General features: G+C 42.2%; 2 protein-coding genes across 3 annotated transcripts in view; both read left to right on the plus strand.

Moving 5' to 3' along the window:
- The window catches only part of NIN (ninein), a 62,746-nt gene extending 60,542 nt beyond the window's left edge, over positions 1 to 2,204 (plus strand). The window contains exons 29-30 of the mRNA XM_068416605.1: positions 857 to 970; positions 1,977 to 2,204. Of these exons, the coding sequence (XP_068272706.1) occupies positions 857 to 970; positions 1,977 to 2,186 (324 nt within the window). The 3' untranslated portion in view covers positions 2,187 to 2,204. The remainder of the gene's footprint in view (positions 1 to 856; positions 971 to 1,976) is intronic.
- A 4,588-nt stretch (positions 2,205 to 6,792) lies between these two features.
- On the plus strand, positions 6,793 to 24,926 carry SAV1 (salvador family WW domain containing protein 1). 2 transcript variants are annotated; one of them, XM_068416624.1, is made up of 6 exons: positions 6,939 to 7,021; positions 7,580 to 7,698; positions 9,205 to 9,651; positions 18,165 to 18,435; positions 19,649 to 19,792; positions 23,709 to 24,926. In XM_068416624.1, exons 3-6 carry the CDS (start codon positions 9,210 to 9,212, stop codon positions 23,908 to 23,910), a joined length of 1,059 nt encoding a protein of 352 aa, XP_068272725.1. In that variant the 5' UTR covers positions 6,939 to 7,021; positions 7,580 to 7,698; positions 9,205 to 9,209; the 3' UTR covers positions 23,911 to 24,926. The 2 variants fall into 2 exon arrangements, with proteins under 2 accessions (XP_068272724.1, XP_068272725.1); XM_068416623.1 differs by lacking the exon at positions 7,580 to 7,698 and having other exon boundaries at positions 6,793 to 7,021.
- The last annotated feature ends 673 nt before the right edge of the window (positions 24,927 to 25,599 follow it).

Genomic DNA, 25,599 nt, shown 5'->3' on the forward strand with positions numbered 1-25,599 from the left:
GAAGGTACTTTGGTGTTCTGATGGTATTTTGTTTTGGTGCTTTCTCAAAGTTAATCTTCTAGGATGACTTCCTAGAATTAGAGTAATAAGCAAGCATTAAAATGAAGAATCCCTTTCCCTGCAGCCAGTGTGTAAAGTTCCCAAACACAAACAAGCTTTCTTTTAGTTCCTGGTGTTTCTAATTTATTTGGGAAAATTTCACTCAACTGTTGGTGTAACAGGCACTCTCATGACACTGAGTTACTTTGCTTTTAGTTAGTCTGCCTGTAACCTCACTGAAGAAAAAGAGCAAAAGCATTTTAGAGTTACTATTTGGAAACGTTAGTTATGAACAACTAATCTTTAAAAAAAAAAAATCAAGTTTGAGATAATAGCATCCTACTTTTTTAGGATATTACTCAATTTCAAGGGGGCTTTGGCAGGGGAGAGTTATACTGTCAAACTAACATGCCTCTATGACTTCACCTTGATTTTTTTTTCTAAAACTATTAAGATTTTTATTGGTATTTTTTTTCCCCACATTCAACAGAAATATAGCAGCACCTAAGAACAAGGAAAGGAAACTATCCAGATCCGACTATCACAGTCAAGACAGAACTTAGAATTTTATATCAATTTTTCTTATATCTGGTAATCTCAAGTGTAACTTACTTGAAAAACTAGTTCAATGCTGCAAGTGTCCTTGAAGTGTTGCTATAACATGTTGCTTCCATGAACGGTTTATTAATTTAGTTGACTCTTTAAAATGCTCACATGTGGAGTGCCAGCTATTTTCTTAAGCATAAACTGAAAAAACAGACTGGTGAATGTGAGCTGATTGTTGTTAACTGATTCTCACATAAATGTTGCTTTCCAGGGGGGTCATGAGCAGCTTCTAAAAATGATGGAAGAACGTATGATGGACGTTGAACAGAAACTGAGGCTTGTGAAGAGGCTTCTCCAAGATAAAGTAAATCAGCTGAAAGAACAAGTAAGCATTCTTACTCTCTTCCTCAAATCATCCTCATTACTTCTATAAACAACTAAGTGGGCAAAAGCTGCCAAGCCATTCTTGCTTAGAATAAAGTTAAAGGTGCTTTGCTTTTAATGCTTCTCAGCTGAAGTGCAGCATATTTGCCCAAAACTTCCTAAAACTCCAAACTGGGGACTGAATCCGCTGCTGATTAATTTCCTAAAACTATGCTTGTTTGGTATGCTGATGTCCTTAAAATCAGGAAACAAACATGAAATTCCAGCCAAGTATCTTAACTGGAAAAGTTGCTTAGAAAAGGAGGAGAGAGAACTTCCTGAAGAGTACAGACAGGATTACTGTAAGATTATTGATTTCTCCACACCCCCTGCCCCAACACACCCTTTGCTTGATATGGTTTTGGGGTTTTTGTGCTTGCCCTGGTCTGCCTTCTTCAGAAGTCCTCAACAGTGTAGGAGAAGGTGGCTTTTGAACACTTGGGCATGACGTGATAACAGTACCTGTTTTCTACTGAGGTAGAGTCTCCCCTTTCATGCTAAGGAAGTGCTATCCTGATAGGGCCTCCTGCTAAAGGGCTGTTCCCAAAAGCATGTAGAGAAGTGCTGGGCTGCTCTCCCCAGTTTTATAGGAGGAGCTGATCATTCAAACCTCAGAGGAAGTATCTCTATGGGATCACTGGGCTGGTGGATCCTCATGTGGACTAGACTTAGAGGAAAAATGCTATAAAGCAGTACTCATCTGACAAGATTCCTTTGAAGCCCTCTAACATCTGCCCGACCTCCTTACAAAGTCTTTCCAGTTTCAAAATATTCATAGTATCTATAAAGACTCCACAAATGTATGGGTTTTTAACAAGGGAAAATAAGATGAAGGGGTGGGTTGTCTCCCTTTGATATTTGACTTACAATAAACACATTCTCATACTTTCCCAGCACTGTTCTTGCTTTTAATTATTTTTTATTTTGCTTTTAATTTGCTGAGTAATTATGTTTTATTCACAATTCAGCTTTCCAGGAACACTAAAGCAGATGCAATGGTCAAGGATCTCTATGTTGAGAATGCACAACTGCTGAAGGCTTTGGAGATGACAGAACAGCGGCAGAAAACTGCTGAAAGGAAAAACTATTTACTAGAAGAAAAAATTGCCAACCTCAATAGAATAGTAAAGAACCTGGCATCCCCAGCATTTAATTCAGCAGCTGAGATAAGGTCATAGCAAAGCCATTAAGTCTGCCACAGTCCCATGCACTTTACTGAAATGTTAATATTTCAGCTTTTCACTGTGTTGCCTTTTTTGTATGGATGAATTTTAGTTAACAGATGTCTCCTAGGAGAGGACAGAGCTAAATCCCAAACCAGACACTGCCAAAAGAGAGCTCTTGTTTATTCCCAAACTGGTTTTCTGCTAAATTTTGCCTAAAAGTAATCTTCACTATGTAAAAAAAGAGACATACATTTTTCTAGGTTAACTTATTTTGATACTTTGGTTTTAATTTATAAGTTCTGAATTTACTGTACTGAATCAATTATTCCTATGTAGATTGAAGCCAAGGTCTAATGCAAACTTACGTTACTGCATTGAAAACTTTAAAATATTTATGGCTTTCTAGAATACTTCATGGTCCAAACCTAGTAATAGTCATAGGTCAGTCTTCAACACTGTCAGTATAATCGCTGTTGAAAGCAAGACCTTCCTGATACGGTCCGTGTCCTGCAGACTGATTCTGGTTTCTGTAAAGCAATAGGTTCCACCTTATGCATTAGGCTTCTGGGTTATTCTTCACGGTGGTTTCTCTGCAGAGCTCAGAAAAAACAAGTTTTCTTAAAAATACGTAAATAGGCTACTGCCTCCAACTAAGTGTAACAGTATTTCACCTGAAGAAATTTCCCAGCTGGCAAATAAAGACTACTACTTTTTTTTTTTTTTAAGCTGTGCTGCCAGCCAACTTAAAAATTGTAGAGGCCTTAATTGTTTTGTATGTGGAAATAAGTTACACTAAACAAAGAAAGAGTCACTAAACAGAAGTGAAGGTGGGAGTTTTGTTTATATAATTTTTAAATTTAATAAAGCGGTGGAGTATGTTTATTAAACAACTGGCAGGAGAATGAAGAGGGGGACTGGAATGATTTCTTCAGTGAAATCCTGTCATTAGGCCTCACAAACATGGAACTTTGCCATTAATGCAGTGTTTGTTTTGGCCTGAGTGGTAATTGGGGAGGGCCTGTCTTTTGTAGTAGGTCCTAGTCCAGAGTCTAAGTTTGTAATTAATTGTGAAGAAACATATTCAGTGCGAATATGAAGAACTCAGGGAATAACAGCCTAAATTAGCTTCCTTCAACATTATAAATGTGGATATTAGTGTCGATAGAAGAAGATAAATGTGCATTAGGAAAAGCAGGATAAACCAAATTGTACTGGGATCAGTATTACCTTAGTGCTCCTAGACCAACACGCAGAAGTACTGTAGTCATGAAGGTCAAAGAGCACCCAGGTTTGGAATGACAGGTAATCCCTCCGATTTGATCGATGAGGCTGGGGAAATGCAGGTTTTCTGGGAATACCTTCAAGACTGAGATGGGTCTGGCACAGAAGCAGCTGAGTAAGAGCTTGCATGCTCAAATGCTTGTATATAACCTGTTACTGCAAATAGTCCAACTGCCCTACAACTGCCTTGTCTCCAGCAGACCAGTAAGACACACTTAAACCATGTAAATAAAACTGGTGAAAGGGGCCCTAGTGGCAATACTTGAAACTGGACCTCTTGAAATATGCATGAACTGAGAATGCAGGGGAAGAGGGTGAGCTGTTTTGCCTCTGAGAACCACTAGGAAGGTGACAATTCTGACAGCAATTGTAATGAGCCAAGAGTCCCCCAGAAAGAACCTGGGATCATACTGCCTACAAGCTGCTGAGTAACCCATGGAAAATGACTGTCACTTGGTACTGATGAGCACGTGGCTGTAGGGAATGCTATCTATGTCCACATGTTACCTCCCAGTTGGAGGGTTGAGGGACTGAACTAGACACACAGGGTATGACCTCCTTTCCTCCTCCTCCTCCTCCTCCTCCTCTCCTCCTTCTTCTCCTCCATTGCTTTATGCACGCAATATAGTGGAAATGGAAATACAATCATGGAAGAACACCGTGGGGTATCACAAAGTCCTTGTAAATTATTTCACTGCTATGCTATTCTGAATGCCTCTACTGGCTGTTTCTCTAAGTAATTGCTAATTCAGGGATTTACATATCCTATTTTTCACAGGCTGCAAAACCTTTTTCACAGATGTGAAATTTGTCAAATCGACAAATTGCACTGACATAAATTGGAGCTTTCTTTTAAAAATTTGAAGTAGGGAAATCTGCTGTCATGTAATGTTACTCAGTAAGTGGTATCAGTTATAATAAATCTGTGTATGCGAGTACCAGGGCTGCCTGTTAGCAATATAGTAATTAAGTGCACCCTAAAGCCATGCCTATGCTATAGAAATTAGCAGTTTTAAAATACTTCCAGGAAACCACGTAAATGGGGTTCAGATGATCAGAACTGTATTTGGAAAAATATTATTAGCTATCACGTTTTAACACTACTTTGTATCTTGACCTAGGTTTATTTCTGATGCTCAGGATGTGACCAAAGTCTGAACAATGAACAGAGGGAATGAGTACTTCACTTAAACTATTGTGGAATTGATTTCACATTACTCAATTTTAAAGGCTAGGCTACTTAACTAATTCTTTTAATCTCCTGGTAGTTACCAGGTTTTTATAAAACAAACATACAGCCATTTCTAGAGCACAGTACCAAAAAGGGAGCCCAGATGTTGGAATAGAAGGGAGAAACAGAGAAAGGGGACTTTGACTTCTCCCCTTCTCACCCTATCCTACCTTGCTTTACTTTTCTTTTACTTAGCTTCAGAAAACTAACCTAATCACAGGAGAGAGTAGGAGGAGACGGAGGAAGATGTTTGGTAAATAGTTTTTAGACAAAACTCCAATTTCACTGGAATGCTTGTGTGAATTAATTCTCAGAAGTGCCTTTTGTAATTACATATTCTAGAGCCTTTCTGTACTGTACTGTTTTTGTTGCTACAGGACAATTCAGGACAACCCCTTCCCAAACGGAGGGAACACAGAGAAAGGTAGTGCTGCTTACAAATGAGTGTCGTGTTGTTTATGGGTTCATCGTGTCAGCTCAGAAGATAAGCAGCTAGTTTTACAAAGTCCAGGCTACTGAAAATAAGCATATAAACATCTAAGTTATTAAGCATTAGTGGTCTTTTGTGCATGAACGTGTCTCCTATGCAGTGTAGGTGTTTTAAAAATACCAAAGTATTTAATGGTATCGTACCAGTCAAAAGTCACTGAATTTCTAGGCCTCATTCATACAAGAGGTCTTGCCAATTAAGATATTAACTACTTTATTACCAGAAGGTGTTTTAAATGTTTTCAACTCTTGCTTTATGAATCACTGTGAAAATAAAGGCACATAGATATCTAGGGTTGGGAGTTTTGGAAGAGGAGAGGTCCCAAGTTAAATTTATATGTACTAAATTCTCACAGTGGAAGTGCTATGTCAATTTAGAATTATTTAAAAGTATACATTGTTGCACATTCTCCAATTACTACTTCAAATACAAGGAAAATGGAATTCTTTGAGTTCTGATTAAAAAAAAAAGGATTGTAACATACTTGATTTTAGCCAGATTACATGTAAGGCAGAGCAGGGGCCAGTCTGGATCTATCAAGAGTAAAATCCTTTTGTTTACTTTCAGCAAATGACATCACTCTCTCAGGTTTTCCATCATTTACCTGTTAAGTCTCCTGTTCGGTGTCAGATGCTGTCATTTCATGAAAAATGACTTCTGTATAAATGAAAACAATTGTATTTTTTTTTCTATCAAACAAGTTTGTTCTGTTCCAGTGTAATATATTGTCCTTATAACATCATGTAAAACTGAAAGTTGAACCAGCTTATGCATTATTTATAATGAATGTAAAAAAAAAATAAATTACTGTATGATCTGTACTTGTGTCTTTTTTTATCCAAGATGAAAATATTTCAATATCTTCTCATGGAAGTTGTAAGTACTTCAAGTAGTATCTGCAAATTCACCAAAGGCATACACAAAGGTATAATAATAAAAAGGGCAGTTTGGCAGCTATGAAAAATAGTTTCTTCCATGATGAAAGTATAAAATTGATTGAAGTGTAAAAAAACGGATGGGTAGTGAACACGCCTCAGCTTATTTTCAAGCACCTCCTGCCCTCAGCAGAAGATGCACACCTATTCCATGACCTTTATGTGGAAAATATCGTGTGCTGCTTGTATGCCAGTTGTATAACTATTCACACCTTTATATGAAAATATCGTGTGCTGCTTGTTGTAGGCCTTTCCTGTTTATAACCTTCTAAAACATACTCCTTTGGTAACTGGTAGGAAAGGCGTGTGTTGGTCACTGAGCTCCTGGGGTGGGGGGGCTGAGCTCCCCCTGCCAGCGAGGCAGCGGGTCCACCCCGGCCCTCCCCAGCCTGCCGAGGGGTCCCCGCTGCCCCCGGGGAGGCGAGGCCGGCGGCAGCCCGCTTTGCCTGCCGGCAGTGCCCGGGGGGGCCGCGGGTCGGTACGCGGGGGGGCCGCGGGACAGGCCCTGAGGCGAGGCCCTTCCCGCGCATGCGCCCTCCCCGCCGCGCGGGGGCGCTGTGACAGCGCGGCCCGCCCCCTGCCCTGCGGCCTCCCCTGGAGGGTGGAGGCCGCTTTCCCACAAGCCCCTGCGCGCCGGCCCCGCCGCTTCCCCCCCTCCCGTGCTGAGCGCCCCCCCCCCGCCCCACCCGGTGCGCGGCCATGCGGGCACGGAGCGAGCGCGGCCGTGTCTGAGGGGGCCGGGGCGGCCGGGCCCTGCCCTGCGGAGCGGGGAGCGGCGCCGGGCATGCGGGCGGTGGTAGCGGGCCGGGAGGTGGGATGCTGTCGCGGAAGAAGACGCGGACGGAGCTCTCCAAGCCGGGCGAGGTGCAGGGCAAGTACGTGAAGAAGGAGACCAGCCCCCTGCTTCGCAGTGAGTGTCGGGGACGGGCCCGGCGGGTTGCGGGGGGACGAGCCCGAGGCCTGCGGTGGGGGCCGCTTCCTTTGTGTGCTGCGACCGGCGGGCCCTGGAGGCCCTGCGCGGCTGTGGGGGGTTCCCTGGGCGCAGGGAACCGTCTGTTGGAGCGAGTCCAGAGATGCTGGGGAAGGGTCTGGAGCACAAGTGTGATGAGGAGCGGCTGAGGGACCTGGGGGGGTTTATCCTGGGGAACAGGAGGCTGAGGGGAGACCTGATCGCTCTCTACAACTGCCTGAAAGGAGGGTGTAGCGAGGGGGGGTCGGTCTCCCAGGTAACAAGTGATGGGACGAGAGGAAACGGCCTCAAGTTGTGCCAGGGGAGGTTTAGGCTGGAGATCAGGGAAAATTTCTTCACCAAAAGGTTTATCAAGCGTTGGAACAGGCTGCCCAGGGCAGTGATGGAGTCACCATCCCTGGGAGGATTTAAAAGATGAGTAGATGTGGTGCTGAGGGACATGGGTTAGTGGTGGCCTTGGCAGTGCTGGGTTAACGGTTGGACTCGATGATCTTAAAGGTCCTTTCGAATCAAAACGGTTCTATGAGGCCTGGAAGCTGATGGGGGGAGGTTACACCTGAGAGGGAGGCGGGATGTAAAAGGGAGCCCTGCAGGGAGCGAGGCACCAGCTGCTCACGGTAAACAAACTTGGTTGGGCTTTTAATTTTCTCAGCCGTGGTTGCTCAGTTTCAACAGAGGGGGGGTTAAGGTGGTCTCCAAAGAGACATCAGTCAGATGAGCGGAACAGATCATCTCTCTTTCCAGAAGTCAGCGGTTGTTTTCCCGATCTAGGCTGTGCGCGCTGCCAAAAAGGTGTGTGCTTTGAAAATGAGATAACTGTAGGGAGACAGTTGCATAAAATCCCTGCGGAAGCGAGTGCTCCAGTTCTGAACCGTGAATCAACTGGATGAGGTCACCGTTGTGTACCTCGGATCAGCGTGTGGTTAACCTGACGCTCGTGCCACAGTCCTGGTTTTGCTGGGACTCCACAAAACACACATTGCAAGTGTGCTTAGGTTTCTTTTTGCTAATCTTCAAAAACAACCTGAGACTGAAATGTATTGTGCTATAATTGCAGGATTAGCTTGGAGATCACAAGTAGCAACAACTGATTTGCTCGCAGGAGCAGGTACTCAGCTTTGCTGGAAGTATTTGCTGCACGAACGGCTGGTTCCTCAGCCGACAGGCAAAATCATTTAGTAGTGTGATTACATTGACTTAGTTCTTAAAAAAAACCGAGTTTTTTTCATATTAAGTTGTAGGTGTGTCTAAGAGCTTAACACCTTTTACACGTTTATGCTATTTGCCATGATGTCATGACCAGCTATTATATGAGTGCTAATTATCATTATAAAATTACTGATGACACCTTCTGGGATGCACTGAATTTTTACCCTAAGTTATAAGATTTTATCAATAAAAAGTAATTAATAATAGGCATAACTTCCTCCTAAATTAAATTCCTAGTTTGTATTAGCTCACCTGGAGGGAAACTACTTATTTATATCATGTTGAAAGTAATAGTAGGGTGAGGAGTAATATATCACTTACTGGAGGGAGGCAGTGAAATTGTATGAATAGGTGTCACTGTTCATGTGCAAAACCCCTTTGTGTAAAGGAGAAAGTGAAATACCTTCATGATAGTGTGAGATTTTGCCTGTTGACTGGCAAAATCTCTCTGTGATGGATTCCTGTGAGCATGTACATCTTCAGTTACTCCGAGTTCATAAAGGCAGTGGTCCCGATGAAGTGGTAAAGTGGTAGCCAGGATACTTGGATTTTCCTGACCCTTCTAGTAGAGAGGTATGAAGCCTGGGTGGTTTGGGGTTTTCTTGTTTGTGTGTGTTTTTTGATGGGTTTTGGGTTTGGCTTTTTGTTTGTTTGTTTATTGTAGATGCAGTTATACTGGCAAAACTGCACTCTTTTGGCAATAGTTCGTTGCTGGTGGAGTGTGATGGTTTCTGTTGCCCCAGTACAGACTGTAGCGTTACCATTATATTTGCATATGCATTAGAGGTGCCTTAAAGGGGTTCTGGCGTTTGAATTTCCTCAGTTCCATGATGTAAAGCAGCGTTGTGGCTAGCCAAATGCTTTATGTGTAAGTACAGCCAAAGCTCTTATTTCTTTTTCATGCTATATATCAGATCTGATGCCTTCATTTATCCGGCATGGTCCAACCATTCCAAGACGAACTGATATCTGTCCTCCTGACTTAACTACTTCGGCATATGCTTCTGGTGGAGATGGAATTGTTTCCAGAAACCAGAGTTTCCTTCGAACTCCGGTGCAGAGGCCACCTCACGAAATAATGAGACGTGAAAGCAACAGACTGTCTGCACCTTCCTATCTTGCAAGAAGTTTAGCTGATGTCCCTAGAGAATACGGCTCTTCCTCCCAGTCCTTTTTAACAGAAGCTAATTCTGTCTTGGAAAATGGAGATGCTGGGGCCCGTTGTTATTACTACGATCATTTTTATGATGCCCAGAGGAGACGTCAGTTAAACGATCGCCTGCATGAGGACTACAGGTATTATGAACACACCGGCGATCTTTTCCAGAGGATGTCACAGAATCATGGGAGGCACACTTCAGGTAAGTATTAACTGTTGTTTTATTTTAAAAATTATGTTTTTGATAAGGCTTCAGGTGCAGAGGTACATCTGGATGATTTAGGAGTTATGCTGTGTAGGACAGAGCTTCTTTTTAATGACATTTCTTGTGGTCTGAGTACACTGCGTGATCATATTTCTTAGAATTGAGAATTTGACCACATAGATGCAGAAAGGAAAAATATATTCAAACCAGGATTTATTTATTAAGTAAATGGGGTAAGGTTGAGCAAGTTTTTTTTAATGCCAAGCATATATGCAGCTCCTCTAGACAGCTGAATCAGTTGCTAACTAGCAAGGAATTTTATTCATTAAGGGACATCTATTTTCATGATGTAGAGAATAACAGCTCTAAATTAAACATTACCATTTTATTTTATTGTTACTATTGTATTTTAACTATCATCATCTTATTATTTAATTTTATTGTGTTAATTTGACCTCAGTAATTAAAATAATTTATTGTAAATAGAGGGAGCAATGACTGCTTTGTGTAATTAGCAACTTGGCATATCGTTAGTGCTGAAATTGACTCCCTAGTCCTTGCCTCTTTGTTTCTTTTAGCTTGTGATATTGTAAATATGTCTGTTTCCCACCTCAATTTCACTGGAACTTGTCTTTGTTTTCTAAAAGAACATAAGAAAGAAGAATCCATTAAGTACTACTTTTTTTAAATATTTTATTCTATCTGTGGTGACACTGAAGAAGAATTCTTCGGTGCAATGTGCTGTTGTGAAACTATTGGTGGAGTAAAAAGTCTGGGGTTACAATATTGGCCATAGAAAGATGCCCTTAAAAGTAGTAAATTTGGCTGTATTGGAGCACTGTGTATACAACAAAAACTGTGTTCAAGGAGGAGTTTGAAACAAATAAATAACGTACCTTCAATGTGAAATATGTTGTTAGGTTGTCATTACTTGTAATCTGTAAACAATATAGTAACTAGTCTCTAGTAAAATAAATCTCCTGTCTAGGAAAACAAATCTGCTGGGATGAACGTCAACATTTAAGGCTGCTGCGCTTGTGCGTGGGATTATAACCTGGCAATGCTTTGTGGGGTTTTTTTACTACTGAAAAGTGACAGAAGAGTAACACTAGTGTTACTGCTGCCAGCCAGTAAATTCTGAAATACTGAGGTTTAACACTTGCCACTCTAATCCTTGTTTATTTTGCTAAGTGTAATACAGCTGATCTACCTAGATTTTGCATGAGAGCCCTCCCTCTCTGTCAGTCGGCAGTCATTAAACATTTACTTGGCCCAGATAAGGAGGACCTGTTAGCATGTGCTGGGATGTTGTAGGGAGGGCAGGATTTCATACACTCATCCATCAATTTAACTCAGAATTACTACAGTAACTGCGTGTGCTGAGGAAGACTTCAAAAAATGGTACTGCTGCTGTGTAGAACTGAAACGATGTGAAGTGGAAATGGAGCTCTACTATTACTTTGAAAGTGGAGTTTAATCTAGCAAATTTTTAAAACAAGCTAAAAGTCGGGCTTTAAAGCCATATTTTCCTCAATTGTAGCAACGTGGATTTCCTCCTAAAAAGCCTTTTTTTCCCCTGTTTGTTTACGTGCCCCCTTAGCTACTGGAAATCATAAAGGTTCTGATTTTTGGTTGGTCTTTGTCATTCGCTCTCATATTTTTACATTTAATAGTTTGAACAAATTTTATACCTATTTTGTAATGGGTGAGTGTTCAATCTTATACATTTGCAGGCAGGGACAAAAAAAGGTGAGCCTTTTGTCTGCCAAAGTGTTTCCCTTTTCCTCTGTTTCTTTTTGTTTCAGCCCAGCATGGAATATGAACTCTTAAATTCCTCTTTCAGTTTCACTGCAGTAAAAATATTGACCGATGTCCTAAACTTCTGTACATCTTTTCAAAAATTGCTGTTACTTTTTCTCAGTGAAAGAATTACGTGGCCAAAAATAAGAAAAGCTCAGATTTTCTTACTTCTTTCACCATTAAGCTTCTTTTTATTTGAACCATCCATTGTCTTCAAACCTTCAATGTTTTCCTTGAGCTACACTAATTTCTCTGTAATTTCTAGTTCCTTTTTTCCTGCATTTCCAGAATACTGAGGCAGGCTTTTTACTTTCATTGTCTTTGTCTAAATTACTTTTTCCTTACACGTCTCCATTGTTGTTTAATAAGTGTTTCACCTAATCAAAGTTCTTCATCAAGATGTTTGATGACACAATTGCCTAATGCCTACAGTTTTTAATGAGAAGTCTGTTTATTAGCTAGACTCTGTGAACGTTGCCTTCAACCCTTTGCCTCCTCTCCCACCCTCCCTCAGAAGGTCCCCTCAGTCAGTCGTGTTATGGTTTGGGTTGGTTGCTGCACAGATGTTGCCTGATGAACCCAAGGGACACTTGCTGTTGGTGAGTGCTGTTTCCTTCAGTGTTGGTGACAACTGAGGTGACTTTTGAGCAGCAGTGGTCTGGAAGTGAAGAGGTGCATGTGAATTTTCAGCTTGCATTCGAAATAAAGGTTCTCCTCTTTATGATTTGGAGGTGACTTGAAAACATGTTCTCAGTGAGATCTTCATAATCAAAGTATTCAGCAAAGTGTTTAAGAAAGTCCCGTGATTTTTCAGCAGTTGATGTTGACAGCATTGATGTGTTCTTTCATAGGCATTTCTCCTTGAAGTCATGTTTTCTCTCTCAGTATGATTTGATTCTCCATGTCCTCCTTTTCTTATTTTCATTAGCTTTAATTGGCAATCTAGTGCTGCTGGTTTTCCTGAAAAATTACTTCAGTTGAGATATATTTCCTTGTTGTGTATGTTTAGCTACCTCTGTGGCATTTCTTGAACATTTTTTTTAGTGTCCATTTCAGACTTAATTCTAAGAGGCTTTACCTGTCTTTCCTCGACATCTCTTTCCTCTCTTCTAGGTTAAAGGTTTGGGGAGGTCTGTGGTTGAAGTTATATCTTCAGTATAGATTGGAACTAACTTGTAACCAAGACCTCAGAGTTATTTGTACCTGGTTGAGCGGTAAGCTAAAAAATTCTTACGTGTATATGCAAATTGCTGAGATTAAAATCACGGTGTAAAGGGACTTTCTGATGGTGAATTGTAAGCAGTTGGCTGTGATGTCAGAGGAGAAAAATGATTAATCCTGTGAACAGAATGTCGTGGGCTTTAGTGAGAGTAGGTTCATCTTGTGTTGAATTGTATCCCTTAAAAAATTGGTATTCATGTTTAATATAAGAGCAAAGAAATACAGATTATTAAATGAAACCTATTTAGAGCTGAAGTAGCAGGGCTTTTTTTTTTTAGGTGTGTACACTTAACTCATTTTTAAACAAATGGCAATTCCTGCCCTTTTCTCTGTGCTGATTCTGCAGTAATTTCTTTGTAGCACACTTTTCCAAGCTTTCAGAGTACTTCCTGTCATTTCCTATTTGTGAGTTTATGCTTGCTTGCTGTTCCCTCTGCAAACAAGGCACTTGTGCTCAGGAAGTACCTTCAGATGCTTTGGAAGGGGTTAGGAAGGCCTAGAACCTGCAGACCTATCTCAACAGGATAGTTATTGAAACTTCTTTTTGCTGTTTTATTATTACTTATTCCCTTAAAATTAAATGGTTCGTTCGTCTTCTCTTCCTGTTCTTCATCCTGGTTTGATGAGGGGAAGGGAGAGGGTTTTGGCATCCTGAAAAAAGGCTCTCAAGACAATCAGCCAGGAACAGCTGAGGGAGCTGGGGGTGTTTAGCCTGGAGAAGAGGAGGCTCAGAGGTGACCTTAGTGCAGTCTACAACTGCCTGAAGGGAGGTTGTAGCAGAGTGGGAGTCGGCCTCTTCTCCCAGGCAACTAGCGATAGGACAAGAGGACACAGCCTCAAGCTTCACCAGGGGAGGTTCAGGTTGGACATTAGGAAGCATTTCTTCTCAGCAAGGGTCATTAGCCATTGGAAGGGGCTGCCCAGGGAGGTGGTGGAGTCCCCATCTCTGGAGGTGTTTAAGAAAAGCCTGGACATGGCGCTTAGTGCCATGGTCTAGTTGCCATGGTGGTGTCAGGGCAATGGTTGGACTCGATGATCCCAGAGGGCTCTTCCAACCTGGTTGATTCTGTGATGCTGTAACCTAATTAAAGACAAATATGAAGGCCTTTGTTTTCCTAGATTTGTTCTTTAATACTGAAATTTGGTGGAAGCTCATTGTGGGGAGTTGATAGGCTCTAGAACTTCTCTGCCTACATCAGCAGTGCATCTAATAAACAAAGTGAGACTTTCTCTTCAGTATGAGAAAAAAGAGACTTTCTCTTTTTGCACTTTTCCCTTTATGCTGGACTGCTTTGGTGATAGGATTTTTCTTCTGTGCTTTCTACCAGACAGACTGAACAATTGCCTTTTGCTGACCTGGAAACCTTTCCTCCTAACCTAAGAACTTATAAAACCCCTTCACTGGGCCGTGAAAGCATTTATGCACATCACATACAGTTTTCTTTGTTCCATACTAATGGAACAAACCAAACAGAACTTCCTTAATTGAAGAAGATACTACATATTTTTCACATTTGTGTCATTATTACCATAAGTATGTTTTTAAGAGAAGAATATTAAATGAAGGAACTCTTTGCATTGATATCTCACAACACACTGGAACGTGGTGCTCAAAGTTAAAAGTTTGGGTTCTGGTATTAGCACGCCCTATAGTTGAAGATGTTGGAAATAAGACCAAATATAGGGCCTGGCCTTACTTAAAACTCTGAGTATTTTAAGTCTTGTTAATAATACTAGAAGTGGTTGCTTTGCACTTTCTTTTTTTGAAATGTTGAGAACATACGCAGTGATACTCCTAAGCAAGCAAACTGCATTCAGCAGGATTTTCTTTTGCTCTGGAACAGAATATAATGCCTCTTGGCCTGATTGACAATTAATTCAAGACCTTAATACTATATTTTACAAGAGAAGGAAAAAGCAAAGCCACAAATAATGTTCAATATTGATGTTCCTTAAAAGCAACAGCTGAATCAAAAAATACCCCAAACATATATCGTTAGGAAACAGAATTAACAAATGAGGCTAGACGAGTTCCAAAGAGGCAACCTGGAAAGGATTTACAATTGCATAAGTTTAAATTCATTGTTGAGAGTTGATAGTGCCACTCAGGGGAGTTTACAAAGAACAGCGCTCATACTTAAGCAGAGGAAAGCAGATTTTTAAGATTTGGAAAAAGCAGATAATTTAAACAATTCTCTTCCTTGGGAAAGCACGAAGAAGGATAATTTCTGCCCTGTGTTAGAAAAAAACAGTACGTGAGCAAGAAAACCCTGAGTAGTTACAGCGAAGTGGTTTGACTAGTCTGGTTTTGCTTATCCTGTGGTAGAGATCATATCCTCCATCAAGAGGAAAATCACACGTTTTATAGTAGATGTTTTGATAAAAATGGTTCAAGTTGCAAGTTTGGGGTTGTTTTTTCTGTAGATATGTTGCATTGTGCTACGTGAATCTGGTACCAGCCCGTGATTCAGGGAGTGTCCTTGGTGTGTGCAGAAACACCCTATGGGAAGCTTTGGGCTGCTATGAAAGTGCTTTAGGGCTAAGACCTTACCTGAAATTTAAACACAGAAGAGTATCATACTTGGGCAGTGTGACCCAGAAGAGGTAGGTGGGTTTGTGCTGTCTTGGAACTTTCTTCTTTGGTTTATACTTTGGAAAAGATCCCATAGGAATTTACTCTTCCAAGTGTTGTTCAGTCTTATCATTGATAGTTACAGGTGCATATATATGAAAGTCAATTTTCATCTTCTCTTGTTCAAAATCATAGCAGGAGCTAACATTGAAGGAAACCTCTGAGTTTTGTAAGGAAAACCAAGATACACCTTCTTTTGATTTCTAGTAACTCCAGTTATATAAACAATGTCTGAATTGTACTAATTGCCAATTTGGATGCCATAGTGGGTTGATGGTTGTAAGACACTATGAGTGTCTCCAACAGACCTGTTGGAGAGCAGCGTAGGGGAAAGGGACCTGGGGGTCCTAGTGGCCAGCAGGATGGCCATGAGCCAGCAATGTGCCCTGGTGGCCAAGAAGGCCAGTGGCCTCCTGGGGTGCATTAGAAGGGGTGTGGTTAGCAGGTCAAGAGAGGTTCTCCTCCCCCTCTACTCTGCCCTGCTGAGGCCGCATCTGGAATATTGTGTCCAGTTCTGGGCCCCTCAGTTCAAGAAGGACAGGGAACTGCTAGAGAGAGTCCAGCGCAGAGCCACGAAGATGATTAAGGGGGTGGAACATCTCCCTTATGAGGAGAGGCTGAGGGAGCTGGGTCTCTTTAGCTTGGAGAAGAGGAGACTGAGGGGGGACCTCATTAATGTTTATAAATATGTAAAGGGCAAGTGTCATGTGGATGGAGCCAGGCTCTTCTCAGTGACATCCATTGACAGGACAAGGGGCAATGGGTGCAAGCTGGAACACAGGAAGTTCCACATAAATATGAGGAAAAACTTCTTTACAGTGAGGGTGACTGAACACTGGCACAGGCTGCCCAGAGAGGGTGTGGAGTCTCCTTCTCTGGAGACATTCAGAACCCGCCTGGACGCGTTCCTGTGTGACATGATCTGGGTAATCCTGCTCCGGCAGGGGCTTGGACTAGATGATCTTTTGAGGTCCCTTCCAATCCCTGACATTCTGTGATTCTGTATTACCTGACATCTTAAAGCTTCCAGCACAGGGAGTATTTCAATGTGATCTGTGATTTTAAGGAAAAAATGCACATTGAGACTATACATCATAGCCTACAACCTGAAGTATTTGCAACCATCAGTTTATAAATCTGGCCTTTGATTTCATAATTAGAGCTTGCTCGTTGTAGAGGCTTGGAACACTGTTCAAAACTGGTGACTGACACAGCTATGGAAGTCTGTCTTAACGGTATGGCTCTGCTTCTTCATATGTGGAGTCAAAATAGCAAAAGGAATGCGTAATATATTTGTGGTCTGGTATTATTTTTGTTCTTTGTGTCTTGGAAATTAAAAAAAAAATAGGCTGGCATTGCTTTTTACCCAGCTTTCTGGGTGATTTCTCTATTTAATCTAGATTTTGGGTTTCCTCGCTACCTGAGTCCGTCTCCCAGTCTTCTCTGGCTTTTGTATGAAGAGATATAGGCATTGTGTCAAGACAACTTGTGCTGCAGAGGATGGCTCGTGCAACTCTTCATACCAACTTCCAAATGTTAAAAAGCATTAACCTTTACCCCAAGGAATAAATATATATGTGTTTGCTGCTGGAATCGTGCTAGAATTTAAGCAGGAGGAACTGTATCAAAAATACAGATGTGTGCTGGGTTTAACAGTAAACAGAAAAATATGTTTATGCCTTTGTGAAAGTTCTTTCCCCCAGTCAAGTCTGTGTGTTCAGAACTTCTGGTCGTGATGATTTAATAGTCACAGTTTATACGTACATGGAATTACAACACAGCAGTCCAGTTAATTGGAGAAAATAGCTGCATTTGTTTATCCAAGCGCAGTGTTTTCAAGCAGCTTGAATGTTTGTATTTTGTCAGTGGAATGAAAACACAACCAATGACATAACTGTAGCTAGGGTCTGAAATAGTTTCCCTGCCCCAGTACTGCTAAAGGTCAGGAAGCCTCTGGGATGCTGCTTCTCACTGGAAGCAAAGGTCTGGGTTGCTTAACCCTAACGAGAGATGGGGAGTGATTGCATGAACACAGCCAGCAGCTTCCCTTCATAAAGCTGACAAAGAGGTGAGTGCTGTGACAAGAGGAAATACCTCAAGGCCAAACAGATCAGGACGTGACGAGGTTGGAAGATTTGCCTTTGTCAGCAAACAGGAATATGAAGTTGCCTGAGAAACAGAACAGTTTTGCTGCTGCTTTAGTATTACTGTTGTCTTTTTAAATTAATGACCACACCTGAAACCTCTTTTTAATAGAATATTTTAGATGAGATAGAGCGTACCTTTCCCTTACAGTCTCAAAGAATAATTGTACAAAAGTGTTATTTCTAAAAAAGAGAAGGAAAGGGGTGTACTCCTCAGTCAGTAAAAGCTTGTGATGGAGTCGCTTGCTGACTTCTAAGGAAGTGGAAAAAGTGGCTCCCATACCCCTTCTTCTGGCTGTGGGACATGGTCACACACAAACTGATGGGTACTGGGATTGAGTAGATGCATTTCATTGTGGGATGAAAAGTTAGTTGGGATTTCTTTAAAGCCAGGGAGTGTTTAACTGTAGAACTGTGGGTAATGGAAGGTCACTAAAAAAAGGATTTTAAAAAAAGATAGCTGAATTTGGGCCAGCAGATTCAGTAGGTTGTAGGCTTCCAAGGAATGGAAAGAGACCTGCAAAATTCTTGGTTATGTCACTCGGGTTTTGTGGTGGTGGTTTGTTGCTCCCTTTTCTAAGCACAAATGCCATGGTATTGTGCAAAGTTCATAGGGTGCCTTGGGGCAGGGTGGGGGGAGTTGACTTCGTACATAACGTTGGTTTTGGGTATTATCAGTTTAGCTAAACATTGCTTTCCCTTTTATTTTTTAGGCATTGGTAGAGTTGCTGCTACATCTCTAGGAAACTTAACAAATCACAGCTCTGAAGACTTGCCTCTTCCTCCTGGCTGGTCAGTGGACTGGACTATTAGAGGAAGGAAATACTATATAGATCATAACACTAATACAACTCACTGGAGCCATCCACTCGAGCGGGAGGGGCTGCCTCCAGGATGGGAGAGAGTGGAGTCAGCAGAATTTGGAGTGTATTATGTGGATCACATCAATAAAAGAGCTCAATATAAACACCCTTGTGCTCCCAGGTAAGACATCTGCCTTCTCTTCTGTGATTGTTTTTTTTCTTAATCCAGTTAAGAAAGTGGAACTGTTTTTATCTCATATATAACGTGCCAAAAACTTATTATTTTTAGAAGGAAACTGTACTGGTTCTCGACTAAGATTTTTAAAAGAAGTTGTAATTGTTAAGGGTTTGTCTCATCTGTTACTGTCTTAAGTTTAGAAACAGGATAGTGTTCCTAACTCGCTAAAACAGAGCAGCTATTCTCTTCAACTGTCAGTAAAACAACAAAGTTGCTGAGAACAGAACTGTAGACTGAAAAGAAACTTAATCTGATGTTCCAGGAGACTGTCTGCACATATAGCACATACATCTGAAACATGAATTAAGTCTTGTCTAGAATGAAAATCAGTATTTTAGCTACTCGTAATTTAAATGTAAAATGAAGTTAATATACACCAAATCTACCAGTTAATTTTTGCTACTCAATCTGTTTTGCTGGGCCCCGCACTTCAAGAGAGATGTTGAGGTGTTGGAGCGAGTCCAGAGGAGGGCGACCAAGCTGGTGAAGGGTCTGGAGGGTCTGACCTACGAGGAACGGCTGAGGGAGCTGGGGGTGTTTAGCCTGGAGAAGAGGAGGCTCCGAGGTGACCTTAGTGCAGTCTACAACTACCTGAAGGGAGGTTGTAGCGCAGTGGGAGTCGGCCTCTTCTCCCAGGCAACCAGCGCTAGGACAAGAGGACACAGCCTCAAGCTTGGCCAGGGGAGGTTCAGGTTGGACATGAGGAAGCATTTCTTCTCAGCAAGGGTCATTAGCCATTGGAAGGGGCTGCCCAGGGAGGTGGTGGAGTCCCCATCTCTGGAGGGGTTTAAGAAAAGCCTGGACATGGCACTTAGTGCCCTGGTCTGGTTGCCATGGTGGTGTCAGGGCAACGGTTGGACTCGATGATCCCAGAGGTGAATCCATACTTGTCTTTTTAATGTTTTAAAAACAGATATAATTTTTGGTTCTGCTTTAGTAGCCAGGTAGCAGGCACTAGGTGTGTAGGTCTAAGGGGAATTTTACAGTGTGCTAACAGACAGCAGCAACACTTGGAGTTGTGACTGGAGTGAAGCACGAAAATAGTAACGGAAAGTTAATGTATTAATCTGTGTATTAATGTTAACGATTTAATGCTGTCAGAATGTCTCAGTTATTGCTTGGACTCTGTTTTCAGACTCTGTCTTCCTTTGTACAGCGTTCCTCGATACGACCAGCCTCCCCAGGTGACTTACCAGCCACAGCAAGCTGAGAGAAGCCAGCCGCTCCTCGTGCCTGCCAACCCCTACCACACTGCAGAGATTCCAGACTGGCTGCAGGTCTATGCCAGGGCTCCTGTGAAGTGAGCTTTTATTTTTTCCCTCTGCATTTCACACTAGGCATGCATAGCTTAGAAAGAAAACAAATTAATTGCAATGACTGGGAGTAGAACTCTAGATTGGTATTTATGTCTCCATTGCATAAGGACTATAGCATGAGGAGTTGTGCCAGATACTCATTGCTTTCTATTAGGCATTACTTAAAATCATCACAGGACTTCTTGCAGTTCACATGACTTGCAGAATATCTTAGAGAGCTGAGGATGTGATTTACTGTCAGTGTATTTGTGAGAATGGTACCACTTGCTTATAAAGTATGTGAAATATTTTTAGGATGTTAATTTCTTAATGCATATCTTACTCCTTTTTAAAAAAGATATACAAATTTTCCTTCACAATTAAGAATTTTTGAATACAGACTGAAATCTATATTTCTATTCAAGAACTTCAATTAAAAATGGTAGTAAAAAGTCAGTTTTTCAAAGAAACAGCTATAGGAACAGGGAGTCTCCTCCAAGAAGATTTGAGTCAGCATAATGAAGGAAATCCCATTTCTAATGGGTACAGCTCTGCTGAAGAGTAACACTAAATAGAAAAGCACTAAAAAAATCCTGATAAGCTTTAATAATTATGAAATATGTACTTTTTCATAAGGAGGATGTGGAGAAACTAAGTTTTGCAGCAATGAGCAAGTCAGTCTTGTAGTTGCAAACTCACACTGTGTAGGTTGTTCAGTGACTTCCACTAAAAAATCCTCTTTATTTTTTTTTTAGCTGCTTCTAGTAACTATAATTTGAATGGGTTTTATTACTTCTTGTGGCTACTGGGCTTGCCAGCAGCCCATAAAGATTTAAACTGGCCTAAAATCCACCAGTACAGTTACGCACCAGGGATGTGCTGAGTTCCTGTAACCTGTGGGAGGATTTATTTTCTAGAAATACTTTTAGGTTTTGGCTGCAGCTGCATTTCTTTATTTAGGACTTTGGCATGTAGTTTTAAATATATCAGCCTGTGTTGTGTGGACTCCTGTTGGTTCTTCTCTGGAAACTTGAGAAACAAATTTAAGACAATTTAAACAATTTAAGATTATCAGGAATTTCTTTGTATCTAGTAGGCTGAGACAAATTTAAAAAACCAAAACATTTAATTCATTCAAGCTGCTTGAATAGAATTTACATTGTTTAGAGGGATCAAAATCATGTATTTTCCAGTATCCTTTTAGCCTTCTGTTGCAGTAGTGCTGGTGGTAATAGGAATATTGTTGTAATTCTCAAACACTTCTGTGAAGAAGTGAATTCTGGTTTGAGAAAAACACACAGTGATGCTTGTAAGTTCTGCAGTAGTATTGTCCAAAAGCTGAGTGTGAGAACTGGACACAGTTCCTGTGATCAGACACTGATCCTCCTGTGTTCTGCTGCAGAAATGAAAGTAAATGGGTAAAATGCTTTCACAGTGGTAGCAGAGGAAGACTTTTTGCAATCTATTTGAAACTTACTGTAAAAATCTGTTGATTATTAGTAGAGTTTAGCACTGAAGCCATTGTGGTGTATTGTTACTTACACCTGACACTGTAGCTTGATTTAGCTGCCTAAAGGCCAGTCGTTTTTATTGAGAAAAGGAGATAATTACAGCAAAAATAGATAATATTAGCATTTGTTTCAACAAGTTTCTCTAAAGGATAAGAAATCTGGCAACTGGAAAAGTCTAATGGAGGGTTTAGTAGGTGTTAGTCGTAACACTTCCCTATTTTAGTGAAAGAGTGGTCAAACTGTTAAGGTAAAAAAGAAGACACTGGGCTCACTGAACAGTGAAGCAGCTTTGATGACTAGTTACAACTTGAGGTAACGATTTCCAGTATCAAGGTGTTTATGATCCCTCCAAGCGTCCTTTCCCCTCTCTCCTGGCATCTGTCAAGGTTTGTTTTGAGAGCGTGAGTGCAGCTATCAGAACCTTAGCACAGTGGAGCCAAGACTTCTGCCCTGCATTTAACCCTCTGTGAGGCTCTGGAGTGGGATGTTTCTCCACCTCCCAGGTCAGGCAGACCAGCCTGGCGGGTGTTCCCACAGACTGTGGGACTGGGAGCGGGAGGAGACCCCAAATGGTGTGAGAGCTCCTGGTTCAGGTTCTTACCCCACCTCTTTGGAGCAAGGATCTGAACCCAGGACTTTCTTCTTCCAGCCCTAACCAACAGGCTGGCAATACTCAGGGCAGGTCAGGATCTTGTTGTTGGAAGTGTCCTGTTTTGTGTTAAATACTCGTTACCTGCTGGGAGAAGCGCTGCAGACGGGGTGTTCTGGCTGTGTGCTGTCTGGTCAGCTCCTGCTTTCTCACCCAGGAGCGAAGGCTTTGTGTGCTGCAGGAATTTTGTACTGATGTGCTTTCTCCCCTCGATTTCTGGCTCTGTGATTAGTTGCCCTTCTAAAAATTGCCTGGGGAGTCTAGGTCAGGTGCTGGTACTCTGTGCCTTGTTCCTCTCGGTGTCTCTGGTGAGCGTTCCTGACCTACGATCATTTTTGGGGTTGAATGAGCCCGTTGCCATTGAGGCACTGCTGGTGGCTCAGTCTGTAATTAGACTTCTTCCTCCGTCCAGCACTTCTCTTGGCAGACGAAGCGAAGCTCTCGCACTGAACAGCAGTCCTGATGTGCTGCTTTTCCTGACAAACTGTCAGCAGTGCCAGCAGGCCCCAGAAAACCTGCAAACACATTCTGGCACGGGATGGAGCTTTTTCTTTCCTGCTTGTGTTGCCACCTTAATAGGAAACAGTCCTGCCATTGAGAATCGGCCTTGTTGTGTGTTTTAATAAATCCCTTGGTGCTTCTCGGATGCATACAACCTTCTGAATATATCTTTTCAATACATAAGGTAGTTTATTTGCATAAATTTACTGATATTTTGGCTTCAGCCTCCACTCAAGTGAGCGTATTTTCTTATGTAATTCAGTTGGATCAAATAGCTCCATTTATTCCATGAGTTTCTTTTATTCCATGAGTTTCTTCTGTCCTTTTAGTGACTATAGTAGCCAGCTGCCTATTTCCAAGTTAAGAAAATCAGATTGCAAATGAATTGTGTGTGTTTAGAAGCACTGGGGAGAAGCAGGAGGTGAGGGGTGTTGCCGTGACGATGTAACTACATCACGGCTTTCTTTTATCAAAATAAAGCAGCATTAAAATGCCTGTTGCAGAGCAAGACTCAGATCAGACAAAATCAAGATTAAAACTGGGTTGGGGAATTGCTGAGAAAATTCTGCAGCCTGTCCCGTTCCTGGGGCTGGCCAGGACACTCCCTGCTGCCCAGGTCCCCATTCCAGGGGCAGCGTTAGCACCTCTGCTCGTTCTGGGGTGCTACTCACACAGAATCACTCAGGTTGGAAGAGCCCTCTGGGATCATCGAGTCCAACCATTGCCCTGACACCACCATGGCAACTAGACCAGGGCACTAAGTGCCATGGCCAGGCTTTTCTTAAACCCCTCCAGAGATGGGGACTCCACCACCTCCCTGGGCAGCCCCTTCCCATGGCTAATGACCCTTGCTGAGAAGAAATGCTTCCTAATGTCCAGCCTGATTGCCCCTCTCCCTCAGTCCTCACTGATGCTGTCCAGTACCCCCCTCCCGTGGGCCTGGCGGGTTCGTGACCCGCAGTTTGAGGCACACGGACTCAGGTTATTGCTGCTCATTAACCAAGGGGGGGACAGTGTCCAAGGGCGCTTGTTAAGGCTGGAACAGGAACGCTCTGGGAACAGAAGCGTGTTGTGAGGGAAGACCTGCAGCGTTCTGGGAGGCACCTGCTGGGGGAAGCTCTTAAAATAGTTGATTTTTGAGTTATTTGGATTTTAAAAGATGTTTTACTACTAAATCTTCAGGGTTTGTAGAATGGAATCACTGTTTTAATGCACTCGTGTGCGGGGGCATGCGGGTAATCGCCTTTTCTACCCCGACAGATACGATCACATCCTGAAGTGGGAGCTCTTCCAGCTGGCGGACCTGGACACGTACCAGGGGATGCTGAAGCTGCTCTTCATGAAGGAACTGGAACGGATCGTGAAGCTGTACGAAGCGTACAGGCAGGCCCTCCTCACCGAGCTGGAGCACCGCAAGCAGCGGCAGCAGTGGTACGCCCAGCAGCACGGCAAGAATTTTTAAGCTATCAACTCTTTGTAATAAGACTTTTCTGAGGACACTTAAGAGCTTTAAAAGGTTTTTTCACACTTCAAAACGACGGAAAAAGTGCTTTTGTTGAAAAGGCAGCTTATTTTTGTTGACGTTGCACCTTTGTTATTATCCTCTTGACTGTTTTTCTACACGTATTTTGTTTATAAAAATGAAAAATGTTTGTTAATCTTTTTCCATACAAGAACTAGTTTTATTATCCTGAAAACCAGCGTGGAGTTTAGAGCCTTGATTCTGGTATCTTTTTCCTAGCAGTCAGCTGTAGTATTAAGAAGCTGACTCAGTATTTTTGAAGGGCAATAATAGATGCAACTGTCTGAAATGTCCCGGATTCAAAACATCCTTAAAATCCAAATTAATATTTCCCTGTATTTCCCTCAGGACTTTGTATCCCTCCCTCCTCCCTCCCTCTCTCTCTGCTCTGTGTTTACAGCTTTAATGTACAGAACACGGACGCTGTTCCGTTATCACCAGCCAGATGCAGATGTCATCAGCCTCAACCAAGTGCTTCACGCAAGTGAAGTCTGAGTTGCCTTATTTTTTACTTCAACGTGTTACTACTTTAGATTTACTACTAGTTTTCACAGAAATGAGTCAGAGGGGAAATCCTTGTACCAAGATCTCTGAGCAAACCTCTCACAGGTTTTTAAGTCCTGGATAAACTGCATTTCATGAACTGTGACCCCAGCGCGTGGCAACGGTGTTGTCTGACCAGCTTAGTGACCACACCACGGCAAAAATCAGGGATGTCACAACAATTAAGTTTTTTTTAATGAGCTTTTGTCTTGTATTAAAGCTTCCCTACTTGGAGAAAGTTTTTAATTGTACAGTTCCCCTCTCCAATATTTTCATTTGGTTCATCGATTGTCCTGAAATGTTATTTATGGATTCTTTTTAGTGCAATAAACATTGTTGCAGACAAAAAAAACCCCACATTTCTTGTTAAAATCCTATTAATTCAATAAAAATCATTTTGTTTAATGACTGAAGGGTTGTCTCACGGACTTTTTGCCTTTTAGAACGGCAAATAAAATGTTCTTATAACCAATAAAAAGATCTGATGGGGGGTGGTGAAAATGAGAAGCTCGGGTTCTCTGAAGTGCAATTCCCAGCGCTGGTTGGGTGCCCGGGGGAGCGCAGAGAGCTGAGCTGTGCCCGGGCCCGGGGGTGAGGAGGGGGTTCCACTGTTAAAAGCTGGAGACTTTATTTTGCCTAAGACTTGTAAAACCTGGCTTAACCTTGTTAGTGCCAGAAGCACCTCCCAGCAGTCACGGAATCACAGAATCAACCAGGTTGGAAGAGCCCTCTGGGATCATCGAGTCCAACCATTGCCCTGACACCACCATGGCAACTAGACCAGGGCACTAAGTGCCATGTCCAGGCTTTTCTTAAACCCCTCCAGAGATGGTGACTCCACCACCTCCCTGGGCAGCCCCTTCCAATGGCTAATGACCCTTGCTGAGAAGAAATGCTTCCTCATGTCCAACCTGAACCTCCCCTGGCGAAGCCTGAGGCTGTGTCCTCTTGTCCTATCGCTAGTTGCCTGGGAGAAGAGGCCGACTCCCACTGCGCTACAACCTCCCTTCAGGTCACACCTGGCCAGAGTATTTTCAAAAAAACATTATTCAAAAATACATTAAAGCATCAATTCTGCTGGCCGAG

This window comes from Nyctibius grandis, chromosome 20 (genome assembly GCF_013368605.1).
Source record: "Nyctibius grandis isolate bNycGra1 chromosome 20, bNycGra1.pri, whole genome shotgun sequence".
NCBI lineage: Eukaryota > Metazoa > Chordata > Aves > Nyctibiiformes > Nyctibiidae > Nyctibius > Nyctibius grandis.

What these genes read in the sequence shown, in the direction of transcription:
- SAV1 (XM_068416623.1), top strand. Translation starts at nt 6,928, where the DNA reads ATGCTGTCGCGGAAGAAGACGCGGACGGAGCTCTCCAAGCCGGGCGAG. An exon ending in GACCAGCCCCCTGCTTCGCA is followed by an intron (nt 7,022 to 9,204) that starts GTGAGTGTCGGG and finishes GCTATATATCAG; the next exon opens with ATCTGATGCCTTCATTTATC. An exon ending in AAACACCCTTGTGCTCCCAG is followed by an intron (nt 18,436 to 19,648) that starts GTAAGACATCTG and finishes TCCTTTGTACAG; the next exon opens with CGTTCCTCGATACGACCAGC.